The following is a 26,173-nucleotide window of genomic DNA, read 5'->3' on the forward strand; positions in this document are numbered from 1 at the left end:
AGGGATGCAGAAGATCTGCTGGCAGGAGTAAAAAGACAGAATGGCGTATTCGTTTAGCCACAGCAGAGTGCAGAAGGGAACCCTCCAAAGAACCAAGTTTGCTCTTCCAGAACAGCAAGGGGGGAAAAACCCCAGCAGACCACTTGGAACCACGCCAGCCCTACAACAACACTAGGCTGATGGGAAGGATTGCAACCCAATGCCAAAAGGGAGGCGATTTAGAGAAGAGTTTGCAGGCGGCAGCCGAATGCACAGAAGCCAAGAGCCCACTGTGCAGAGACCGTCTTGCAGGGAGAGCTCAGAGGAGGAGCTGCCAGAGAGCAAGCAGGGGAAAGGGCTTTGGGAAATGGAGCCTCCCAGTTAAGGACGTTAAGGGAATATTCTTCTCTCACTGTGGAGTCGTCTCTGTGTGTGTGTGTGTGTGAGAGAGAGAGATAAAATTCTGTAGGACTCTTTGCACCACCCCAAACTCGGCCATCTCCCGTACTATTCTATCAGGGAGATGCTTTGCAAAGGAAATATTCTTTTGCATTGCAAAGGAAATATTCTTTTGCATTATTTGCAACAAAAAAAATGCAAACGAAATGGACAAACATTAATTGCCTACTTATTGATTAAATCCCCTGGCCCCTCTCCTTCACCCAACGGCATGAACAAACCAGCAGGCAGCTGCCACGGTGGGTCCGGAAGCGACTCTGGCCAGTCCCCTGGCCTACTGGGTGGACGCTTCTCTAGGAATTGTGACTCCTTCCCTTTAACCCTCGGATTAGCTCTCTGCACAGGGCAAAACAGACCTCCCCCCCCCCCTGCTTCGCCCTGCCAGAGGCTGCATCGCTTTGCCCAGCGAGCCTCGCTCCGATTTCCCTGCAAAGCGCAGCAAAGGGGTTCCCTCCCGGGCTGATGCTCGTTCTTGCCTCTATGGAGCGATCCTGAGGTTCAGAAGGGGAGGGAGGAAGGCAACTAATATGGAGTCACTGGGTGCAAAGTCATTCCTGTATCTGTGTTGGGAACATATCATCTTCAGTTCCCTAAGACTTGAGTGGAGGATGCAGAGAAGCTTCTGGCCGGGCTCACTAGCTTGAGCCACACACAGTATTTCCCAGGCATCAGCTCTCCCAAGAGGAGAGTTTGTTCTGGGTTGTGGCTTGATTGGGGGCGGCGGCGGATGTGTTCCCCCCTCCTCCAGTGTTCATGGGAAGGAGTTGGGCTTCATGGTCTGTGGATCCACCACTTCTTCCCAGCCCACAATTTTTGTTTGCACGTTTTCTAAGGATATTTTGTTTTGTCGAAGGCTTTCACAGTCAGAGTTCATTGGTCCTTGTAGGTTATCCGGGCTGTGTGACCGTGGTCTTGGTATTTTCTTTCCTGATGTTTCGCCAGCAGCATCATGATGCCTGCCACAGCTGCTGGCGAAACGTCAGGAAAGAAAATACCAAGGCCACGGTCACACAGCCCGGATAACCAACAAGAACTGATATTTTGTTTGTTTGTTTTCTACCCCCACCCCGCCTGGTCGAGCTTAGGGCATCTTACAACAATGCCAATAATAGAAAAGGTACAATTAACATTCCCAGCAACAAAATTGTATTCTATTGGCACCCTTAAAAACATCCCAGTAGTAGGAAACCAACAGACAGGAAGGAATGAAGGATAGGAAGGAAACCAGGTAATCTGATTAAGGGAAGGAAAAGGATTAAGAATAAACAACATGTGCAGGGGGTTGGACCAGATGACCCTGGTGGTCCCTTCCAACTCTATGATTCCAGGTGTTTCCCAGTCTAGCCTCTTACCAATGCAGGGTCACTTTGTGACAGCCAGGTGCTGTAAGGGAGGAGGTTTAACAGGAGAAAGGACACCTGAATTAACCTATGCTCAGTTACCTGTATTGGTTTTAAGCCTTTTTCCACCCAAAGGAGAGATGTTCAGTCTGAAACAGTCTCTGACAGAAGGGGAAGAATAGGCCCAGTCTCTGTGAACTTTTCTAAATGTTAACTATTGCGGAGGGGAAAGGGGTTTTTACAGTCATTGAGGGGTGGGGAAAACAAGGGGCGGGAAGAGAGAAGCCGTTTTAGTTTTCCGTCTCCTTTTTGTAGGGACTAAGGGTGAAACTTTCCCTAGAAAAACATTATTTGAATCTGCTGGAGTTGTTCCAGCCGGCGAGAAAGGCAGAGATCCTGGCAGGGTTGCCAACCTGCTGGTGGGGCCTGGAAATCTCCTAAAATTACAACTGATCTCCAAACTACAGAGATCAGTTTCCATGAAGAAAATGGCTGTTTGGACAGTATGGAATCACATCCTTGCTGAACTCCCTCCTCTCCCAAAACCCCATCCTCCCCAGGCTCCATCCCCAAATCTCCAGGAATTTCGCAACCTGGAGTTGGCAGCCTTCCATTCAGACCCATGCCCCCCCCCCAACTCATAAAACAAAATTCCATATATAGTATAACGGACCCGAATATTTTGTGTGGCGGGGGAGGGGCTGGAAATAAAGCCAGAATACCCATTTACTGGTACGGGTATTTGGCTTTTTCGCGTTCCCCCCCCAAAAACTGAGTACAATACACCCAAACTCAAAATTTACCAGGACATTTTTTTCATTAAAAAAAATGTTTTCAAAATACAATGGAGATCAGGAGAATTGTATTCCAAATATTATGGCTGAGAATTGAACATGCTTTAACCAATACAAGAACAGCAACCGTACATTACAGGCTTCATTTAGCACAAAAATTCTAGCTGATGCTGCCTGGAAAGGGTGGACTTGAAGCTGAAGAACTTGCAAAGTTGGAAATGTTTCTAAGGTTTTTCTCCCGGGTGAATCCTCTGATGCAAAACATGACTTAGCATATATTTGGTTTCTCCCCTGTGTGAACTACTTGGTGTACATTAAGATATTCCTTTTGAATGAAGCTCTTTCCACACTCCAAGCATTTATGTGGTCACCCCCCTCCACATAGATTGCTTGATGGGCTTTTAGATTGTCACTCTGAGCAAAGATCATTTCTCACTGCAATCATTTCTATGGTTTCTGACGTGGAAGCAGGCGGATTAGCAGTTATCCAGGACACACCACCCAAAACTCCTTGCTTTATAGAAAACAGTGTTTAATTTACAGTGCACAGATAAAAGACAAACCGTCATGTACACTTCTCTCCACCAAACTTCCCAACACAGTTACAGTTACATAGGCTTATATACAAAACTCCACCTGAAACCAATAAGGCCACCTGTAGACCTGGCCACAGTATTACATCATCCTTCTGCTTCAAACCGGTTAATTGCAGTTCACCCTAGAACCTGCAAGGCTATTGCTGCCTCTTGCATCATCCTAGATGCCTCTGATCTGACAGCTACCTGTCAGCTGTCTCTGTCAGATTATTATGGGCAACTTGTTACTCTGACAGTTTCTCCCCAGTGTGGGTAAACTGATGGTACCTAAGTTGTGAAATCCAAGCAAAGCTCTTTCCACAATCTAAGCATTTATAGGGTTTCTCACCAGTGTGGATACGTTGATGGACCCTAAGCTGTGAACTCCAAGCAAAGCTCTTTCCACAATCCAAACATTTATAGGGTTTCTCACCAGTGTGGATACGTTGATGGATCTTAAGCTGTGTATTCCGAGCAAAGCTCTTTCCACAATCCAAGCATTTATATGGTTTCTCCCCAGTGTGGCTACGTAGATGTTCAGGAAGCTGTGAACTCCAAACAAAGCTTTTTCCACAATCCAAACATTTATATGGTTTCTCCCCAGTGTGGATACGTCGATGTCTAGTAAGCTGAGATCTCCAAGCAAAACTCTTTCCACAATCCAAACATTTATATGGTTTCTCCCCAGTGTGGATACGTTGATGGGTCCTAAGATCGATTCTCCTAGCAAAGCCTTTCTCACACTCCAAGCATTTATATGGTTTCTCCCCAGTGTGGATATGTTGATGGGCCCGAAGATCGTTTCTCCTAGCAAAGCTTTTCCCACACTCCAAACATTTATATGGTTTTCCCCCAGTGTGGACAGGTTGATGATCCCTAAGATCTACTCTCCTAGAAAAGCTCTTCCCACACTCCAAGCATTTATATGGTTTTTCCCCACCATGGATATATTGATGTACAGTAAGCTGCGAACTCTTAAGAAAGCTCTTCCCACACTCCAAGCATTTATATGGTTTCTCCCCAGTGTGAATATATTGATGGACCCAAAGACCTGTTCTCCTAGAAAAGCTTTTCTCACACTCCAAACATTTATATGGCTTCTCCCCAGTGTGGATACGTTGATGGGCCATAAGACTTGAACTGCGAGTAAAGCTCTTCCCACACTCCAAGCATTTATATGGTTTCTCCCCAGTGTGGATTCGTCTATGAACTTTAAGAGTACAATTCTGAGCAAAACTCTTTCCACACTCCAGGCATTTATGTCTCTTCCCTGCGTGGAGTCCTTGCTGGTCAGTAATGTCTCCCTCCCAAGCAAAGCTCCTGCTGCACTCCAAATGTTTATTAGGTTTCTTCCCTGTGTTAATTCTTTGGTGTGAAGCAAACACCTGGGATTCAGCACCCTGGGAAGTAGAGCATTCGTTCCTCATCTTCCGTTCTGTTTCACTGTTTCTTTTCTGTTGTTTTTCATCAAATAAGAGGTGTTGTGGTTCTCCCTTGGACTTCTTATGGGGACAATCAGTCTCTGGAATAAAAAGAAAAGACTGGTAAGACTGTTAAGCAGAAGCAGAATCAAGAAGAGAAGGCCTTTCACAGCTCTTCATAATGACAGAGTAGAAATCACTTGAACGGGAGTCATATACTGTCCTGTATTAATCAGCTGTTGATGCTTCCTTGGAGGGTATTTCCATCAGAGGAGGAGGAGAACATAAGAAAGGCCATGCTGGATGAGACCAAGGTTCATCAAGTCCAGCAGTCTTTTCGCCCAGTGGCCAACAAGGTGCCTCTAGGAAGCCCACAAACAAGATGACTGCAGCAGCATTATCCTGCCTGTGTTCCACAGCACCAATAGAATGGGCATGCTCCTCTGATCCTGGAGAGAACAGGTATACATCATGACTAGTATCCATTTTTACTAGCAGCCATGAATAGCCCTCTCCTCCATGTACATTTCGAGACTATGTAGGATTTTACACTAATGCTTTTATTTTTTAGTTAACTTGAGGAGGTCTGTGGAGAGGCAGCATATAAATAAACCAATGTGTATTAAAGCCAAACAGTATATAAACATTTCCTGTCAATCTTAGGTACAAGCCAGCATTTTAACTTCCCCATTTTAATTTTTCTTTCACACTTGAGAAAGCTTTCCTGGCCATTCTCAAGCTGTTGCCACTTCAGAAATCCCTCCATTCCCCAGCTGGTTAAATTTGGCCCAAGAGGAGTCTTACCCCTTGCACCACACAAGCAAGCAGATACCTGCTGATCTCTCTCTTTCTTCAGGGTCCTGGACACACAGATCTCCTGCTTCTTCCACTGGGAATACGGAATCAGGTTTGGGAATCAGAAGTCTTTCTTTGGGAAAAAGAAACAGTCTAGTTACTTCCATGAAGATAATTCACAATGGGTAGCCGTGTTAGTCTGCAATAGTAGAAAAGAGCAAGAGTCCAGTAGCACCTTAAAGACTAACAAAAATATTTTCTGGCAGGGTATGAGCTTTCGTGAGCCACAGCTCACTTCTTCAGTATCTCACGAAAGCTCAAACCCTGCCAGAAAATATTTTTGTTAGTCTTTAAGGTGCTACTGGACTCTTGCTCTTTTCTAGTTACTTCCAGACATTCCAACTCTATGAAATATTCAGATTTTTAAACCAGGCTGTCTGAACCTCAGCTAATCTGGTGAACTGGATTTGTTTCCCTGCTCCTAAACATGAAGCCACTAAACTTGGGCGAGTCACTCTCTCTCAGCCCCACCTACCTCACAAGGTGTCTGTTGTGGGGAGGGGGAGGGAAGGTGATTGTAAGCTGGTTTGATTCTGCTTTAAGTGGTAGAGAAAGACAGCATATAAATAACTCAACTCTTCTTTTTCAGTACAAATACCAATATTATTATTGGTATTATTTCAAATGCTCATTTCTCTGGCTGCTCTGAAAGGCCCAAGAGGAGCCCTTGCTGACATCCCATAAACTGTTATGGAGGCCAATCTCCCTCCTGTCCTCCTTTCAATGGCTTTTCACCTCCACTCAAGATTGTGTCCCCCTTAAAAACAATTACCAGTAGCTTGCTCAGTTCTCAATGGGCAGTTGGGGGATGGGCCTTCCTCCTCTGCTGTGTTCCTTTTTGTTTACAAATGAATATACTTCCTTACACACAAATACTTAAGGAGTCCAGAAAGTAGGCAGAACCATTTCCCTTGCCTGCATGTGCACTCTGCCCCCCTTCTGAGAATATCCATTGAGGAGCCCAAAAAAGGACCGTGTTGGTGGAAAGTCGCAGCCGACTTATGGTGACCCCGTAAGATTTTCAAGGAAAGAGATGGACAGAGGTAGTTTGCCATTGCCTTCCTCTGCACCACAACCCTGGACATCCTTGGTAGTCTCCTATCCAAGTACCAACCTGGACTGAGCCTACTTAGCTTCCGAGAACTGACGAGATTGGGCTAGTCTGGGTCATCCAGGTCAGGTTTGGGGTTCTTCTTACAAGGAACAAGCGGGAACCCACAAGGTCTTGCTGGAGGCATCTCATTTTCCCCTCCCCCATAATTTCCTCTTTCTCATTCCTGAAAGCACTCATAGCCACTCCCCATTTCCTGCTTCTTTCTCTCCTTCTAGGGTTGCCAACCTGGAAATCTCTTGGAAGGACAATGGATCTCCCCAATACAGAGACCAGTCCCCCTTAGGGTTGCCTGCTCCATGTTGGGAAATGCCTGGAGATTTGGGGATGGAGTCTGAGGTGGGCAGGGTTGCGGAGGGAAGAGACCTCAGCGGGGTATAATGCCATAGAGTCCACCCTCCTAAGCAGCCATTTTATCCAGGAGAACTGATCTCTGTCATTTGGAGAGCAGTTGTAATTGCCACTGGGTCAGGCCCCCTTGCATGGTAAGGAATCCTCAAGGACTTGTGGGCCGGGTGTGCCTCCCTTTCCCCTTTATCCCCCTCCCCACACTATTTCCCCTTTCCCCTAGGAACCCCCATATCCACTACCCTTTACCTGCCTCATTCTCTCCTTCTCAGCCATTCATCAACCTACCTTTTCTTTGCCTGCCTTCTTCAGCTAAAAGCAATTTACATTATTCTCCTCTCTTCCTTCTCATTTGCACAACAACCCTGTGAGGTAGATTAGGCTGAAAGTAGGTGACTGGTTTGGGACATCCACTACACTTCTGCAGTAAGATGGGGATTTGAACCTGGGTCTTCTAGACCCTGCTCTGAAGGAGAGCCTTACCCAGAGAGGCCATGTTCTGACGATTGTCCTCCATTACTTCCTTGTGAAGCCTTCTTTGGTCCGGATCCAGCAGAGCCCACTCCTCCTCAGTGAAATGAACATACACCTCCTTAAAGGTCACCACACACTGAAAAGACAAACAAATACTCCTCTTATCGTCACAGATAATGTAAAGAAACCTTCCTCTTCCCCATCCAAAAGGACTATGATAAGATGTTGACATTCAGGATTCAAACCATTATCAGATGTTTTTACTGAGCAGCACGGATAGCAGCCAAGGGAAAGAGATACAGGGGGATTCCCCCCATCCTAGGAAGGTGGGGAGAGGCACCCAGGGGCAAGATCCAGAGTTCCACACTTACCCGATCAGGCTGCACAGAAGCTTCTTTCTCTCTGCCCCAAAGAGTTAGCAAAGAAGGTGTGGCACCACCTGGAAGGATAAGAAGGTAAATGGAAGGCATTCCATACTTTGCACTTCAGTTCCTTGAGAGGAAAGAAAATAAGGTTCTCCCTGTCTTGACTCATGATTGCAACTATCCTGCATCTAGGGCTGTTGAAAAAAAATCGGTATAGTTTGGCTTCAGCAAAATTCGGCCCGTTTTTATTCGGGCAGTGCCGAAGTCCGAACTCCTTCGCTTTGGATCCCTGAAATTCGGGGGGGGGGGATCCGGAGTTCGGGGGAAAATTCGCCCCCCGGGGATTCCCTGAAGGCGCGCGGGGGGCCCTTTAAACAGATCTGCGCCTCCCAGGTGGGAGGTGCAGATCTGTTTAAAGGGCCCCCCAACAAGCCCCTCTGCGCTATCTGCGCAGGCAGTGCAGAGGGTTTAAAGACACCCCCCCCAGCCTTCCTGGGACTCCCAGCAAGGCTGGCGGGGGGTTGTCAAGCCCCTCTGCGCTCTTTGCCCGAGGGGCCCGTTAAACAGATCTGCGCCTCCCACCTGTTTAAAGGGCCCCCTCCCCGCGCCTTCATGGAAGCCCCATGAAGGAGCGGGGGGCCGAATCTGCCGAATTTATTTGCCCAACCCCCGAAGTCAATATCATAACAATCAAAATATTTATATCTTTTGTTTCCTCACAAAAGCATATAATACCAAAAAGGTCACAGTATTTAGGACAGAATACAGACAGGTTTCCGGTAAATGTCCTGTTTCATACTATTTTTCATCAGTATAACATAATAGTCCATAAATAATATATATTCTCTTCTTGTTTAATTATCTTCTTCTTTTTTTCAGATCCCTTTACTGAAGAATGTAGAAGACTTGCTGCTCTTACGGCTATCCCACGATGTTTCTTATTCTAATAAAATTCATCATTATTTTAACTTGTATCATTGGATAATAATTTATAAAAAATAAGTAGGTGCTATAACATGCAAAATTATGAATATATATAAATATATACAAATACTTACTGACAACTTTTTCACGTCTAACATGAGTTTAAATGATTACAAGTCAATGACTCAATTCACAACGGGATATAGGGTGAGGTGGAAGAGAGTATTTATAGAAACGCTGTTAAATTTCACATGAAGTTACACCCACTTCACAGATAGGCTGAATAATCGCACGCCGAATTTAACCCGTGCGGAATCATGGTGTTAAACAGTGTTATAAAGTATGATTCTTTCTGGCTTAAGATCTTATCTACATTTTCTTTTTGAAATGGTCTTTTTTGATATTGCCAAAGAGCAAAAAATTTTAGGTCAGTATCCCGGTGTTTTGCTTGAATGAAATGGGGCACGATCGGAGCTTCTAAAACTGCATTGCGCACGCGTGACCTGTGCTCACCGATCCTTATTTTTAGGGATCGATTGGTTTGGCCTATATAGACAAGAGGGCACGGGCACAGAACGGCGTAAATGACATTTACAGAGCTGCAGTCAGTATGGCATTTGATTTCAAAAGTTTGTCCGGTTTTCATACATGTGAAACTTTTGACAGGAAGCGCATACGGACACATGACACAATGGCCACAACGAAAATGACCCCTTCGAAGACTACTAACGGGGCGTTCGATATTATCTGTGTGGACTAATCTGTCCTTAAGGGACATCGTTCTCCTATAGCCAAGAAGGGGCGGTTCTGAGCAACCAGGCAATGTGATCAGCATATGCCAATGCTTATTAATAATCCTACGTATGCCTCCCACAAATGGAGTATACTGAAAAGATGTTGTTATTCTTTTTGAATTTATTTTAGGGCGTGTAAACAATTGGTCCCGTGGTTGTGCATCAGCTCTTTGCTTGGCTGCATCTATCAAATGTTCAGGATATCCCCTTTTAAGGAGAATCTCCTTTAAATGGGCGGCTGTTCTGTTGTAATCATTTTCCTTAGTAGAATTACGTTTGAGCCGTAACATCTGGCCATACGGTAGATTGCGTTTTAAATGCATAGGATGGTTAGAGTTGAAGTGAAGTAATGCCATCCTATCCATGGGTTTTCTATATGGAGAAATCCAAATTGTACCATCATCATTTTTGTTAATGTTTATATCCAAGAAATTAATGCAATTGGAGTGCATTTTATGCTCAAATTTGATATTAGAGTCAGCATCATTCAATATATTTACCAGACCATCAAAATTATTAACATCATCTATACACATGATCAGATCATCTACAAATCTAAAATAAAATAAGGTGTGTTATAAGAAAAAAGTGTTAGAAAACATATGCAATTTCTCAAAATCATTCATGAAAATATTGGCCACTGAAGGGGCCACGGCAGATCCCATCGCAACTCCCTTCACTTGTTTATAAATTTGTTTTTTAAATCTGAAATAGTTGTTTTCAAAAAGAAGATCCAAAAGATCCATCAAAAAATGGGTGGGTGGATGTTTGTCTATCCGGGAGTTCAATTTGTCCTCAATTATTGTTCTAACTTCAGCAAGTGGAACGTTAGTATAAAGGGACGCCACATCAAAGGTGGCTAGAATAGTATTGCCTGGAAATTTCTTGCCTTCAATTTTTTGTATGAAATCTCCCGTATCAAGTATGTATGACGGGGTTTCAGTAGCAAAGTCATGCAGATGATGTTCTAAATATTTGGAGATTGGGTCAAGTATCCCATTGATACCAGAGATAATTGGTCTCCCAGGTGGGGAGTGTAAGGTTTTGTGGATTTTCGGTAATATATAAAATACTGGCATTCTTGGATATCGATTAAAAATACTGACCTAAAATTTTTTGCTCTTTGGCAATATCAAAAAAGACCATTTCAAAAAGAAAATGTAGATAAGATCTTAAGCCAGAAAGAATCATACTTTATAACACTGTTTAACACCATGATTCCGCACGGGTTAAATTCGGCGTGCGATTATTCAGCCTATCTGTGAAGTGGGTGTAACTTCATGTGAAATTTAACAGCGTTTCTATAAATACTCTCTTCCACCTCACCCTATATCCCGTTGTGAATTGAGTCATTGACTTGTAATCATTTAAACTCATGTTAGACGTGAAAAAATTGTCAGTAAGTATTTGTATATATTTATATATATTCATAATTTTGCATGTTATAGCACCTACTTATTTTTTATAAATTATTATCCAATGATACAAGTTAAAATAATGATGAATTTTATTAGAATAAGAAACATCGTGGGATAGCCGTAAGAGCAGCAAGTCTTCTACATTCTTCAGTAAAGGGATCTGAAAAAAAGAAGAAGATAATTAAACAAGAAGAGAATATATATTATTTATGGACTATTATGTTATACTGATGAAAAATAGTATGAAACAGGACATTTACCGGAAACCTGTCTGTATTCTGTCCTAAATACTGTGACCTTTTTGGTATTATATGCTTTTGTGAGGAAACAAAAGATATAAATATTTTGATTGTTATGATATTGTCATTGGATTAATTATACTATATAGCCATAGAGATTGTTTGCATTTTGAATAACTTATATTACAATCCAAGCCCTTCTTTATTATAAATTACATATCATGGCTCAAAACTATAAGGGTAAATTTGCCTATAGTAGCGAAGACAGAGAAAGAATAGTGGGGTCTATGGACTCTCTACGTAAAAAACCTGACAAAAGAATGAACAATTTTGAACAATTGATATTTCAAGGAAAGAAAAGCATAAGATATAACATGCATGCCACATCATTAGCTGAATATGTCAAAGAAGACATGATTCCACGGGGCTTAAGGATCCAAAAGGCTCCTACTCTTTTTAAAAATGATGAAATTTTCAGGGGAAGATGGATTGAGATTTTGAATAAATGCTCTAGTGATCTTATGTTACTCATCATAGAAAAAGCTAATGATGAGAATGAAAAAATTAAAAAAGAAATGGAGAAGGAAAAGAAAGAGCTTGAAAGAAACACGGAGGCTGATATTTTTTTACAAAAAATTAATCAAATTGAAATGGATTTGCATGATTACAAAGAACAGATAAGGCAATATAAGATTAGAAAACTTGACAGGGACACATAGGATTATAAAAATAAAACGGTATATGTTTGGTTAAATACCAAAAACTCTGAAGAACGTCAGAATAGAAGGGGTGATGATGGTACTTATTCTGACAACTCAGAATCCTCCAGTCTATCTAGCAGAGCTTCGAGTAGGGATTATTATTTAAGACCTAGAACTTATCAGAATTATTATGCAAGGGGAGGTTTTTTCCCCCGGCGGAGAAGGAGAAACATGAAAACTTAGTGGTAAACCTCTCAGATCGAACCCTAACCGATATTGAAATGAAAGTTTTAAACTTAGGCTTAGGGTACGTACCATATCCCAAATATTCCAGCATACAGACCCGTATCGACCTTTTCAAGCTAATTCGATTAATTAGGCTTAAAGAATTTTTTAAAGGACGAGAACTTGAAAGAGCGGGTTTTAAAATTAAGTCTGCATTTATCCCGCCTACCCAAAATCCTCTAATAGAAACTTTTCAGCATTGTGTCTTGAGAGATATCCAACAGCTTGAAAAACATAAATCATTTTGCAATAAGAATCTCAGCTTAGAAGAACGGGATGCTCTAAAAAGTTTAACCCAAGACTCATCCCTAGTGATTAAGCCCGCTGATAAGGGCGGAGCCACCGTCATTCTTCGAACACAAGATTATGAGGGAGAGTGCCTAAGACAGCTGGGACAGTCTGAATTTTATGAAGAAATTGTACGAGACCCCACTAATAGAGTATTAAATATTGTTAAGACTGTAATTTTTGAGGCGTTGTCTTTGGAATACATCACCAAAAAGGAGGCTGATTTTTTGTTTAATCGATATCCAAGAATGCCAGTATTTTATATATTACCGAAAATCCACAAAACCTTACACTCCCCACCTGGGAGACCAATTATCTCTGGTATCAATGGGATACTTGACCCAATCTCCAAATATTTAGAACATCATCTGCATGACTTTGCTACTGAAACCCCGTCATACATACTTGATACGGGAGATTTCATACAAAAAATTGAAGGCAAGAAATTTCCAGGCAATACTATTCTAGCCACCTTTGATGTGGCGTCCCTTTATACTAACGTTCCACTTGCTGAAGTTAGAACAATAATTGAGGACAAATTGAACTCCCGGATAGACAAACATCCACCCACCCATTTTTTGATGGATCTTTTGGATCTTCTTTTTGAAAACAACTATTTCAGATTTAAAAAACAAATTTATAAACAAGTGAAGGGAGTTGCGATGGGATCTGCCGTGGCCCCTTCAGTGGCCAATATTTTCATGAATGATTTTGAGAAATTGCATATGTTTTCTAACACTTTTTTCTTATAACACACCTTATTTTATTTTAGATTTGTAGATGATCTGATCATGTGTATAGATGATGTTAATAATTTTGATGGTCTGGTAAATATATTGAATGATGCTGACTCTAATATCAAATTTGAGCATAAAATGCACTCCAATTGCATTAATTTCTTGGATATAAACATTAACAAAAATGATGATGGTACAATTTGGATTTCTCCATATAGAAAACCCATGGATAGGATGGCATTACTTCACTTCAACTCTAACCATCCTATGCATTTAAAACGCAATCTACCGTATGGCCAGATGTTACGGCTCAAACGTAATTCTACTAAGGAAAATGATTACAACAGAACAGCCGCCCATTTAAAGGAGATTCTCCTTAAAAGGGGATATCCTGAACATTTGATAGATGCAGCCAAGCAAAGAGCTGATGCACAACCACGGGACCAATTGTTTACACGCCCTAAAATAAATTCAAAAAGAATAACAACATCTTTTCAGTATACTCCATTTGTGGGAGGCATACGTAGGATTATTAATAAGCATTGGCATATGCTGATCACATTGCCTGGTTGCTCAGAACCGCCCCTTCTTGGCTATAGGAGAACGATGTCCCTTAAGGACAGATTAGTCCACACAGATAATATCGAACGCCCCGTTAGTAGTCTTCGAAGGGGTCATTTTCGTTGTGGCCATTGTGTCATGTGTCCGTATGCGCTTCCTGTCAAAAGTTTCACATGTATGAAAACCGGACAAACTTTTGAAATCAAATGCCATACTGACTGCAGCTCTGTAAATGTCATTTACGCCGTTCTGTGCCCGTGCCCTCTTGTCTATATAGGCCAAACCAATCGATCCCTAAAAATAAGGATCGGTGAGCACAGGTCACGCGTGCGCAATGCAGTTTTAGAAGCTCCGATCGTGCCCCATTTCATTCAAGCAAAACACCGGGATACTGACCTAAAATTTTTTGCTCTTTGGCAATATCAAAAAAGACCATTTCAAAAAGAAAATGTAGATAAGATCTTAAGCCAGAAAGAATCATACTTTATAACACTGTTTAACACCATGATTCCGCACGGGTTAAATTCGGCGTGCGATTATTCAGCCTATCTGTGAAGTGGGTGTAACTTCATGTGAAATTTAACAGCGTTTCTATAAATACTCTCTTCCACCTCACCCTATATCCCGTTGTGAATTGAGTCATTGACTTGTAATCATTTAAACTCATGTTAGACGTGAAAAAGTTGTCAGTAAGTATTTGTATATATTTATATATATTCATAATTTTGCATGTTATAGCACCTACTTATTTTTTATAAATTATTATCCAATGATACAAGTTAAAATAATGATGAATTTTATTAGAATAAGAAACATCGTGGGATAGCCGTAAGAGCAGCAAGTCTTCTACATTCTTCAGTAAAGGGATCTGAAAAAAAGAAGAAGATAATTAAACAAGAAGAGAATATATATTATTTATGGACTATTATGTTATACTGATGAAAAATAGTATGAAACAGGACATTTACCGGAAACCTGTCTGTATTCTGTCCTAAATACTGTGACCTTTTTGGTATTATATGCTTTTGTGAGGAAACAAAAGATATAAATATTTTGATTGTTATGATATTGTCATTGGATTAATTATACTATATAGCCATAGAGATTGTTTGCATTTTGAATAACTTATATTACAATCCAAGCCCTTCTTTATTATAAATTACAACCCCCGAAGTCGGCAAATTCGGCTCCCCCGTTTCCCGCCTTTTTTTAGTTCGGTTCGTCCGAAACGAAAAACAGCCGAATCGGGGGAAATTCGGCTGTTTTTCAGTTCGGCCCAATCCGAATCAACAGCCCTACTTGCATCCTGATTTTGGATAATTTTTTGCTTCCACCCTTTTACCATATCCAATCTTGGGACAGTTATCAGATCCAAAACTACAAAACTACAACCCAGCTTTCCAACTGTCCAGAAATTATAGAACTAAGAAGGAAGAATTCTGAAGTGCAAGAAACAGGCAGTTCCAAACCAAGAGTCACTGGAAAAGACAGTCAGTGCAGCAAGAAAAGATGAAGACCAAACAAGAGATGGATTGACTCAATAAAGTAAGCCACAGCCTTCAGTTTGCAAGATCTGAGCAAGGCTGTCAAAGTTAGGACATTTTGGAGGACTTTCTTTTTAGGGTCACCATGAGTTGGAAGTGACTTGACGGCACTTAACACACACACAACTCTCTGAGGTAGGTTAGGTTGAATGTATGGGACTGGTCCAAAATAATCCAGTGAGCTATCATAGAACGATAAAGATTCAAATCCGGGGTTCTGCTATACCACACTGGGTTTCATAGGATGGCTGCTGTTGAACAGTAGCAATCAGCCAAGCCTAGTTGGGTCATACAAGTCAGGTGGTATCAAGTCACTCAGAGGCTGCTTCTAGGCCTAGGGTTGCCAGTCTCCAGAATTACAACTAAACTCCAGGCCTCAGAGATTTGTCCCCTTGGAGAACATGGCTGCTTTGGAGGAGGGACTATGGCATTATATCCTGCTGAGGCACCTCCCCTCCCCAAACCATGCCCTTCTCAGACTCCACCACAGAATCTCCAGGAATTTCCCAACCTGGAGCTGGTGGCTCTAGCTGCCCCCAAAGGCCAAAATAGGCTTGGAAAGAGCCCTGCCCCCTCCCCCTGCCTTTTACTGACAAAATCAAGCCTTGGAACCTGTGGTTGTCCAGCAAAAGCCACCGAGGGAACCCGCTGCTTAAAGCCACAGGCACTTCTTTTACCATTTTCGGCTTTCTAAAACTCCCGAATGTATTTTTCTTAGATTTCAGATTTTTCTGCAAACCTGGGCCTCTTTTTGGGTTTGTAGAAAAATCTGTCTTGCCCTTACACAGCTCCAGTCACCGGATTTCAGTATCCAAAGATCTGCCAGATTTGCTATAATAATACACAGAATATCATATTCATTGAAAATGACAAGCCCAGTGGCATCTTTCTGCCAAACATTAGTATGCAAGGGATGATCCAAGACCACTTTTTGACAAAATTTTTCAAACCCTGGAGCTTAATATCTAGTCAGATAGAACATTGCTTTGAAATCTTTGGACGCTCCTTGCTCTGTTGAAAACTGTGTATCAAAAAGCTCTCGGCTTAGCAGTATTGAAAAACAGTATTGGATTTGGTTTCTATGGTCTAAAAGCTCCTGAAATGATTTTGTAATTCTTTTTATTGGCCCAGTGCACTATTTTTGCAATTTTTGATATTAACCACCATCATTTGGAAGAAGCTTTACCCTCAACGCCCTGACTGTATTTGTCCAATTATCCAGTAGTGATTTTAAATTGATTCTAGGTTTCTACTTTCCCAAATAGAATTTCTAAACTGAGAAAGTGGAGTGGAGCATCTTTCCCAAGCAGGACTGGGGGGAGGGGATAAAAGCAGCCCACCTACACTGATGGAGGACATCTAGTGGGAACAACACCTCTTTCGATCTTACCTGGAAAAGCTGCTCTGTGATAACCCTCCTGTGTGATCCTTTCCTGCCCCTGAAACAGAAGTGGGGATCCAAGTAGGGGAGACTGATGAGAAAACGAAGAGGAAATGGTTTAGGGTGGATTCCAAAAAGGTGGGGCAATCCATGTTGATTTCGAGGGTATCCTTGATCATATTCTGTGACCCTTCCCCCCTCAATACCAAGACAAAACCCTCTCACCTGCTGGTTCCAATTCTTGTCTTCTGCCTGGCTCAGGAGGAAGCCTTCTGCCAGGGCCACCGCCTGGGAGCTGGTCTCCGGCCCGCATTCCCTGACCCAGCCTGCCATCTTCGAGGGCAGGACGGCCAGGAACTGCTCCAAGATCACCAGGTCCAGCATTTCTTTCTTGCTGTGCCTTTCTGGCTTCAGCCACTGGCAGCAAAGATGGTGGAGTCGGCTACAAACCTCTCGGGGCCCCTCCGCCTCCTGGTAGGGGAAGTGCCTGAACTGCTGGTGCTGCACATCTGGAGGGAGAACATCGGTGTCTCTGATGCTCTTCATGATTCCTTCCCACAGTTCCCTTCTGCTTTCAGCCTCAGTGGCATCAAGGCTTTTTCTTGATTCAGGGACAGCTAAGTCTGGTTCGCCACTCATCCTCCCTTCCTCTCCAAACAGCCTCCACCTGGACTAGCAGATCACCTTCCTCGGCTGCCAGAGTCTTCTATGAAGGCAAGTGCTGGATCTCTGACCTCCTGCAAAGCCAAGAATTACTTTTGGATTGAGATGTTTTGTGTGTGTACACACGCATATACATGAGCTCTGCATCGAAAGAAGTGAGTTCTGACTCACAAAATCTGAAACTAAAAACAAGGGCGCTAGCCTTCTGGACTTCTGGTTTATTTTTCTACAATAAATACTGAAATGAGTGAATAAGTAGCAAGAGGGGGCAAGTAGTGTCGCGTTTAGAATCTCAGATAATAATAGTCAGATATTAACAGTCACAGAATCTGGAAGGCCTAGGTTCAAATCCCCACCCTGCCATGGAAGCTTGCTGAGTGACCTTGACCTAGTCACACACTCTCAGGCTGACATACCTTACAGGGGTGTTGTGAGGAGAAAGCAGAGAAAGGAAGAATGTGTCAGGCCACTTTGGGTCCACACTGGGGTGAAAAGTGGGGAATAAATGAGGTTCTGAAAAGTAAATAAATAAAGAGGAAGGAGCAGGGCCAAGAGAGCAGCAGCAGCAGCCCACAGAGCCTAAATTTGAAGGTTCCCGTTTTTTTCTGACCTTCCGCCTTCCAGATAGGAAAAAGACTTTCTTAAAAGGTTATCCATGGCCTACGAAGGTCATTTATGTATGGTCTCCTTAGCCTCCTTTATTCCCTGTTTCAGCCAGGATCAAATTTTTCTGTATGCACTTTACTTCATTCCTTGTCAGCTCAACCCTGTTTCGATGCAAAATGAACCCAGCTTTTCCCACTCCTCTTCTGGACTGAGTCAAACCGTTCTTCCTGGCTCATTCCAGAATCACAGAGCGAGCGTACACCTTTCTCGGGCTGAGGTTTGCAGCATAAGAATTCTCCAGCTGAATAAATCTATATTTTTGTTTGGTAAGAAAGCAAGGCAGAGATCTTTCAGAGTTTGTGTCTGATTTGAAAAACCTGAGCCCCGCTTGCTGACTCCTTCAGAAGGGATCGGATTGTCCCCATAGTCCCAGACTGCAAGAGGAGATCTTACTTTAGCCAAGGCCACTGTAATGTGCCAGGGATGCAGAAGATCTGCTGGCAGGAGTAAAAAGACAGAATGGTGTATTCGTTTAGCCACAGCAGAGTGCAGAAGGGAACCCTCCAAAGAACCAAGTTTGCTCTTCCAGAACAGCAAGGGGAAAAAAAACCCCAGCAGACCACTTGGAACCACGCCAGCCCTACAACAACACTAGGTTGATGGGAAGGATTGCAACCCAATGCCAAAAGGGAGGCGATTTAGAGAAGAGTTTGCAGGCGGCAGCGGAATGCACAGAAGCAAAGAGCCCACTGTGCAGAGACCGGCTTGCAGGGAGAGCTCAGAGGAGGAGCTCCCAGAGAGCAAGCAGGGGAAAGGGCTTTGGGAAATGGAGCCTCCCAGTTAAGGACGTTAAGGGAATATTCTTCTCTCACTGTGGAGTCGTCTCTGTGTGTGTGTGTGAGAGAGAGAGATAAAACTCTGCAGGACTCTTTGCACCACCCCAAACTCGGCCATCTCCCGTACTATTCTATCAGGGAGATGCTTTGCAAAGGAAATATTCTTTTGCATTGCAAAGGAAATATTCTTTTGCATTATTTGCAACAAAAAAAATGCAAACGAAATGGACAAACATTAATTGCCTACTTATTGATTAAATCCCCTGGCCCCTCTCCTTCACCCAACGGCATGAACAAGCCAGCAGGCAGCTGCGACGGTGGGTCCGGAAGCGACTCTGGCCAGTCCCCTGGCCTGCTTGGTGGACGCTTCTCTAGGAATTGTGACTCCTTCCCTTTAACCCTCGGATTAGCTCTCTGCACAGGGCAAAACAGACCTCCCCCCCCCCCTTGCTTCGCCCTGCCAGAGGCTGCATCGCTTTGCCCAGCGAGCCTCGCTCCGATTTCCCTGCAAAGCGCAGCAAAGGGGTTCCCTCCCGGGCTGATGCTCGTTCTTGCCTCTATGGAGCGATCCTGAGGTTCAGAAGGGGAGGGAGGAAGGCAACTAATATGGAGTCACTGGGTGCAAAATCATTCCTGTATCTGTGTTGGGAACATATCATCTTCAGTTCCCTAAGACTTGAGTGGAGGATGCAGAGAAGCTTCTGGCCGGGCTCACTAGCTTGAGCCACACACAGTATTTCCCAGCCATCAGCTCTCCCAAGAGGAGAGTTTGTTCTGGGTTGTGGCTTGATTGGGGGCGGCAGCGGATGTGTTCCCCCCTCCTCCAGTGTTCATGGGAAGGAGTTGGGCTTCATAGTCTGTGGATCCACCACTTCTTCCCAGCCCACAATTTTTGGTTGCACGTTTTCTAAGGATATTTTGTTTTGTCGAAGGCTTTCACGGTCAGAGCTCATTGGTCCTTGTAGGTTATCCGGGCTGTGTGACCGTGGTCTTGGTATTTTCTTTCCTGACGTTTCGCCAGCAGCATCATGATGCCTGCCACAGCTGCTGGCGAAACGTCAGGAAAGAAAATACCAAGGCCACGGTCACACAGCCCGGATAACCAACAAGAACTGATATTTTGTTTGTTTGTTTTCTACCCCCACCCCGCCTGGTCGAGCTTAGGGCATCTTACAACAATGCCAATAATAGAAAAGTAACATTCCCAGTAACAAAATTGTATTCTCTCGGCACCCTTAAAAACATCCCAGTAATAGGAAACCAACAGACAGGAAGGAATTAAGGATAGGAAGGAAACCAGGTAATCTGATTAAGGGAAGGAAAAGGATTAAGAATAAACAACATGTGCAGGGGGTTGGTGGTCCCTTCCAACTCTTATGATTCTAGGTGTTTCCCAGTCTAGCCTCTTACCAATGCAGGGTCGCTTTGTCACAGCCAGGGGCTGTAAGGGAGGAGGTTGAACAGGAGAAAGGGCACCTGAATTAACCTATGCTCAGTTACCTGTATTGGTTTTAAGCCTTTTTCCACCCAAAGGAGAGATGTTCAGTCTGAAACAGTCTCTGACAGAAGGGGAAAAATAGGCCCAGTCTCTGTGAACTTTTCTAAATGTTAACTATTGCGGAGGGGAAAGGGGTTTTTACAGTAATTGAGGGGTGGGGAAAACAAGGGGCGGGAAGAGAGAAGCCGTTTTAGTTTGCCGTCTCCTTTTTGTAGGGACTAAGGGTGAAACTTTCCCTAGAAAAACATTATTTGAATCTGCTGGAGTTGTTCCAGCCGGCGAGGCGGTCCTTAGTAGAAAGGCAGAGATCCTGGCAGGGTTGCCAACCTGCTGGTGGGGCCTGGAAATCTCCTAAAATTACAACTGATCTCCAAACTGCAGAGATCAGTTTCCATGAAGAAAATGTCTGCTTGGACAGTTGACTCTATGGAATCACACCCTTGCTGAACTCCCTCCTCTCCCAAAACCCCATCCTCCCCAGGCTCCACCCCCAAATCTCCAGGAATTTTGCAACCTGGGGTTGGCAGCCTTCCATTCAGACCTTGACTTGATACAGAGAGTCTTCTCATACAGAAATTTGGCTGAACAGTGAAATACATTCTGGGTCATGAGCAAGCCCAAGGAGTTCTGCAGATGGTGATTTAAGTTGTACACACACACACCCACACACATACACACACACTCAACCAAGTTTGCTTTTGCCAGGGACACTTATGGGAAAGGAGACCTGGTCATTCCATTAGCAGCATTCCCATGTTTCTGTAGCTCACTCATTAGAGACAGCTAGAAGATATCAACCTAGACCCCCACCAGTGCTCAAGCCAGGTTGGAAGCTGGGAGCAGTATCAAGCAGTATCGATGGAAAGTTCTAATAGAGACCGGTCTGTCACAACTTACACGAGTTGTCTGCCTCAGCCTGAATGCTATTGGGAAATAGGTTTTTCCCCTGCTTCCCCACAGGATCAGTGGGCTTCTGTGCACCTCCCGCGTTTTCTATATTTCCTAAACCTGCTTTGCAGCAATCGGAGTAAAGCATGGGTGCCATTTTCCCTGGCTCATTCCCCATTGGGTCCTCTTTCCCCAACCACTCAAGGGCTTCAACTTTTTAAAGGTTGTAGTAATGTGTCATCAGATCATCTGAATTCCCCGCTTTCATTTTTTCTAAGTCTCTCTAGACCCTTTCTTTGTGGAGCTATAATGTCAAAGGCATAAATGCGCAGTCAAATGACTACTTTAAAAATGCTGAGAATTCACAGCACTTGGTAGCCACATTGTTTTAACTTTTTAACAATCCTAAATTGATGACTTTAAAGGACATGAAAAGCCCCTCTGGCAAGTGTGTGTGGGAGTTGATTGTTGCCAAAGGTCTGGAGCAGGGAAAATGTGGAGAAACCTGCCATACAGAAATACTGGTGCTATATCAGCTTGTAGTGTGGAGGGAGGTCCCAAATATGTAGTATTTTTAACTGCTAGGGTTAGCAGAAGAGAACAATAGGGTTAGCAGAAGAGAACAATAGAACATAAGAAAAGCCCTGTTGGATCAGACCAAGGCCCATCAAGTCCAGCAGTCTGTTCACACAGTGACCAGTCAAGTGTCTCTAGGAAGCCTACAAACAAGACAACTACAGCAGTATCCCGCCTGTACCCCGCAGCACCAAATAAAATATGGATGCTCCTCTGACAATGTAGAGAGAGTCCTTTGCAGCTATCAGGAAAATTTGGTGACTTTACCTTGAAAAATGCCCCCCCCCCCAACTCATAAAACAAAATTCCATATATAGTATAACGGACCCGAATATTTTGTGTGGCGGGGGAGGGGCTGGAAATAAAGCCAAAATACCCATTTACTGGTACGGGTATTTGGCTTTTTCGCGTTTCCCCCCAAAAAACTGAGTACAATACACCCAAACTCAAAATTTACCAGGACATTTTTTTCATTAAAAAAAATGTTTTCAAAAATGGAGATCAGGAGAATTGTATTCCAAATATTATGGCTGAGAATTGAACATGCTTTAACCAATACAAGAACAGCAACCGTACATTACAGGCTTCATTTAGCACAAAAATTCTAGCTGATGCTGCCTGGAAAGGGTGGACTTGAAGCTGAAGAACTTGCAAAGTTGGAAATGTTTCTAAGGTTTTTCTCCCGGGTGAATCCTCTGATGCAAAACATGACTTAGCATATATTTGGTTTCTCCCCTGTGTGAACTACTTGGTGTACATTAAGATATTCCTTTTGAATGAAGCTCTTTCCACACTCCAAGCATTTATGTGGTCACCCCCCTCCACATAGATTGCTTGATGGGCTTTTAGATTGTCACTCTGAGCAAAGATCATTTCTCACTGCAATCATTTCTATGGTTTCTGACGTGGAAGCAGGCGGATTAGCAGTTATCCAGGACACACCACCAAAACTCCTTGCTTTATAGAAAACAGTGTTTAATTTACAGTGCACAGATAAAAGACAAACAGTCACGTACACTTCTCTCCACCAAACTTCCCAACACAGTTACAGTTACATAGGCTTATATACAAAACTCCACCTGAAACCAATAAGGCCACCTGTAGACCTGGCCACATTATTACATCCTTCTGCTTCAAACCGGTTAATTGCAGTTCACCCTAGAACCTGCAAGGCTATTGCTGCCTCTTGCATCATCCTAGATGCCTCTGATCTGACAGCTACCTGTCAGCTGTCTCTGTCAGATTATTATGGGCAACTTGTTACTCTGACAGTTTCTCCCCAGTGTGGGTAAACTGATGGTACCTAAGTTGTGAAATCCAAGCAAAGCTCTTTCCACAATCTAAGCATTTATAGGGTTTCTCACCAGTGTGGATACGTTGATGGACCCTAAGCTGTGAACTCCAAGCAAAGCTCTTTCCACAATCCAAACATTTATAGGGTTTCTCACCAGTGTGGATACGTTGATGGATCTTAAGCTGTGTATTCCGAGCAAAGCTCTTTCCACAATCCAAGCATTTATATGGTTTCTCCCCAGTGTGGCTACGTAGATGTTCAGGAAGCTGTGAACTCCAAACAAAGCTTTTTCCACAATCCAAACATTTATATGGTTTCTCCCCAGTGTGGATACGTCGATGTCTAGTAAGCTGAGATCTCCAAGCAAAACTCTTTCCACAATCCAAACATTTATATGGTTTCTCCCCAGTGTGGATACGTTGATGGGTCCTAAGATCGATTCTCCTAGCAAAGCCTTTCTCACACTCCAAGCATTTATATGGTTTCTCCCCAGTGTGGATATGTTGATGGGCCCGAAGATCGTTTCTCCTAGCAAAGCTTTTCCCACACTCCAAACATTTATATGGTTTTTCCCCAGTGTGGACAGGTTGATGATCCCTAAGATCTACTCTCCTAGAAAAGCTCTTCCCACACTCCAAGCATTTATATGGTTTTTCCCCACCATGGATATATTGATGTACAGTAAGCTGCGAACTCTTAAGAAAGCTCTTCCCACACTCCAAGCATTTATATGGTTTCTCCCCAGTGTGAATATATTGATGGACCCAAAGACCTGTTCTCCTAGAAAAGCTTTTCTCACACTCCAAGCATTTATATGGCTTCTCCCCAGTGTGGATACGTTGATGGGCCATAAGACTTGAACTGCGAGTAAAGCTCTTCCCACACTCCAAGCATTTATATGGTTTCTCCCCAGTGTGGATTCGTCTATGAACTTTAAGAGTACAATTCTGAGCAAAACTCTTTCCACACTCCAGGCATTTATGTCTCTTCCCTGTGTGGAGTTCTTGCTGGTCAGTAATGTCTCCCTCCCAAGCAAAGCTCCTGCTGCACTCCAAATGTTTATTAGGTTTCTTCCCTGTGTTAATTCTTTGGTGTGAAGCAAACACCTGGGATTCAGCACCCTGGGAAGTAGAGCATTCGTTCCTCATCTTCCGTTCTGATTCACTGTTTCTTTTCTGTTTTTCATCAAATAGGAAGTGTTCTGGTTCTCCCTCGGACATCTTATGGGGACAATCAGCCTCTGGAATAAAAAAAGACTGTTAAGACAGTTAAGCAGAAGCAGAATCAAGAAGAGAAGGCCTTTCACAGCTCTTCATAATGACAGAGTAGAAATCACTTGAACGGGAGTCATATACTGTCCTGTATTGATCAGCTGTTGATGCTTCCTTGGAGGGTATTTCCTTCAGAGTAGGAGGAGAACATAAGAAAGGCCATGCTGGATGAGACCAAGGTTCATCAAGTCCAGCAGTCTTTTCGCCCAGTGGCCAACAAGGTGCCTCTAGGAAGCCCACAAACAAGATGACTGCAGCAGCATTATCCTGCCTGTGTTCCACAGCACCAATAGAATGGGCATGCTCCTCTGATCCTGGAGAGAACAGGTATACATCATGACTAGTATCCATTTTTACTAGCAGCCATGAATAGCCCTCTCCTCCATGTACATTTCGAGACTATGTAGGATTTTACACTAATGCTTTTATTTTTTAGTTAACTTGAGGAGGTCTGTGGAGAGGCAGCATATAAATAAACCAATGTGTATTAAAGCCAAACAGTATATAAACATTTCCTGTCAATCTTAGGTACAAGCCAGCATTTTAACTTCCCCATTTTAATTTTTCTTTCACACTTGAGAAAGCTTTCCTGGCCATTCTCAAGCTGTTGCCACTTCAGAAATCCCTCCATTCCCCAGCTGGTGAAATTTGGCCCAAGAGGAGTCTTACCCCTTGCACCACACAAGCAAGCAGATACCTGCTGATCTCTCTCTTTCTTCAGGGTCCTGGACACACAGATCTCCTGCTTCTTCCACTGGGAATAAGGAATCAGGTTTGGGAATCAGAAGTCTTTCTTTGGGAGAAAGAAACAGTCTAGTTACTTCCATGAAGATAATTCACAGTGGGTAGCCGTGTTAGTCTGCAGTAGTAGAAAAGAGCAAGAGTCCAGTAGCACCTTAAAGACTAACAAAAATATTTTCTGGCAGGGTATGAGCTTTCGTGAGCCACAGCTCACTTCTTCAGTATCTCACGAAAGCTCAAACCCTGCCAGAAAATATTTTTGTTAGTCTTTAAGGTGCTACTGGACTCTTGCTCTTTTCTAGTTACTTCCAGACATTCCAACTCTATGAAATATTCAGATTTTTAAACCAGGCTGTCTGAACCTCAGCTAATCTGGTGAACTGGATTTGTTTCCCTGCTCCTAAACATGAAGCCACTAAACTTGGGCGAGTCACTCTCTCTCAGCCCCACCTACCTCACAAGGTGTCTGTTGTGGGGAGGGGGAGGGAAGGTGATTGTAAGCTGGTTTGATTCTGCTTTAAGTGGTAGAGAAAGACAGCATATAAATAACTCAACTCTTCTTTTTCAGTACAAATACCAATATTATTATTGGTATTATTTCAAATGCTCATTTCTCTGGCTGCTCTGAAAGGCCCAAGAGGAGCCCTTGCTGACATCCCATAAACTGTTATGGAGGCCAATCTCCCTCCTGTCCTCCTTTCAATGGCTTTTCACCTCCACTCAAGATTGTGTCCCCCTTAAAAACAATTACCAGTAGCTTGCTCAGTTCTCAATGGGCAGTTGGGGGATGGGCCTTCCTCCTCTGCTGTGTTCCTTTTTGTTTACAAATGAATATACTTCCTTACACACAAATACGTAAGGAGTCCAGAAAGTAGGCAGAACCCTTTCCCTTGCCTGCATGTGCACTCTGCCCCCCTTCTGAGAATATCCATTGAGGAGCCCAAAAAAGGACCGTGTTGGTGGAAAGTCGCAGCCGACTTATGGTGACCCCGTAAGATTTTCAAGGAAAGAGATGGACAGAGGTAGTTTGTCATTGCCTTCCTCTGCACAACAACCCTGGACATCCTTGGTAATCTCCTATCCAAGTACCAACCAGGACTGAGCCTACTTAGCTTCCGAGAACTGACGAGATTGGGCTAGTCTGGGTCATCCAGGTCAGGTTTGGGGTTCTTCTTACAAGGAACAAGCGGGAACCCACAAGGACTTG

The 26,173-nt window shown here is 43.4% G+C and overlaps 1 protein-coding gene across 1 annotated transcript; it reads right to left on the reverse strand.

The window, feature by feature from the left end:
- Positions 1–1,988: 1,988 nt before the first annotated feature.
- LOC130493407 (zinc finger protein 850-like) lies at positions 1,989–24,174 on the reverse strand. Its single transcript, XM_056867131.1, has 3 exons — positions 23,097–24,174; positions 3,403–4,408; positions 1,989–1,992 (listed from the first exon to the last, which is right to left on the reverse strand). Exons 1-3 carry the CDS (start codon positions 24,172–24,174, stop codon positions 1,989–1,991), a joined length of 2,088 nt encoding a protein of 695 aa, XP_056723109.1.
- Positions 24,175–26,173: the final 1,999 nt, after the last annotated feature.

The sequence above is a fragment of the Euleptes europaea genome, chromosome 1 (assembly GCF_029931775.1).
Source record: "Euleptes europaea isolate rEulEur1 chromosome 1, rEulEur1.hap1, whole genome shotgun sequence".
NCBI classification, from domain to species: Eukaryota; Metazoa; Chordata; class Lepidosauria; order Squamata; family Sphaerodactylidae; genus Euleptes; species Euleptes europaea.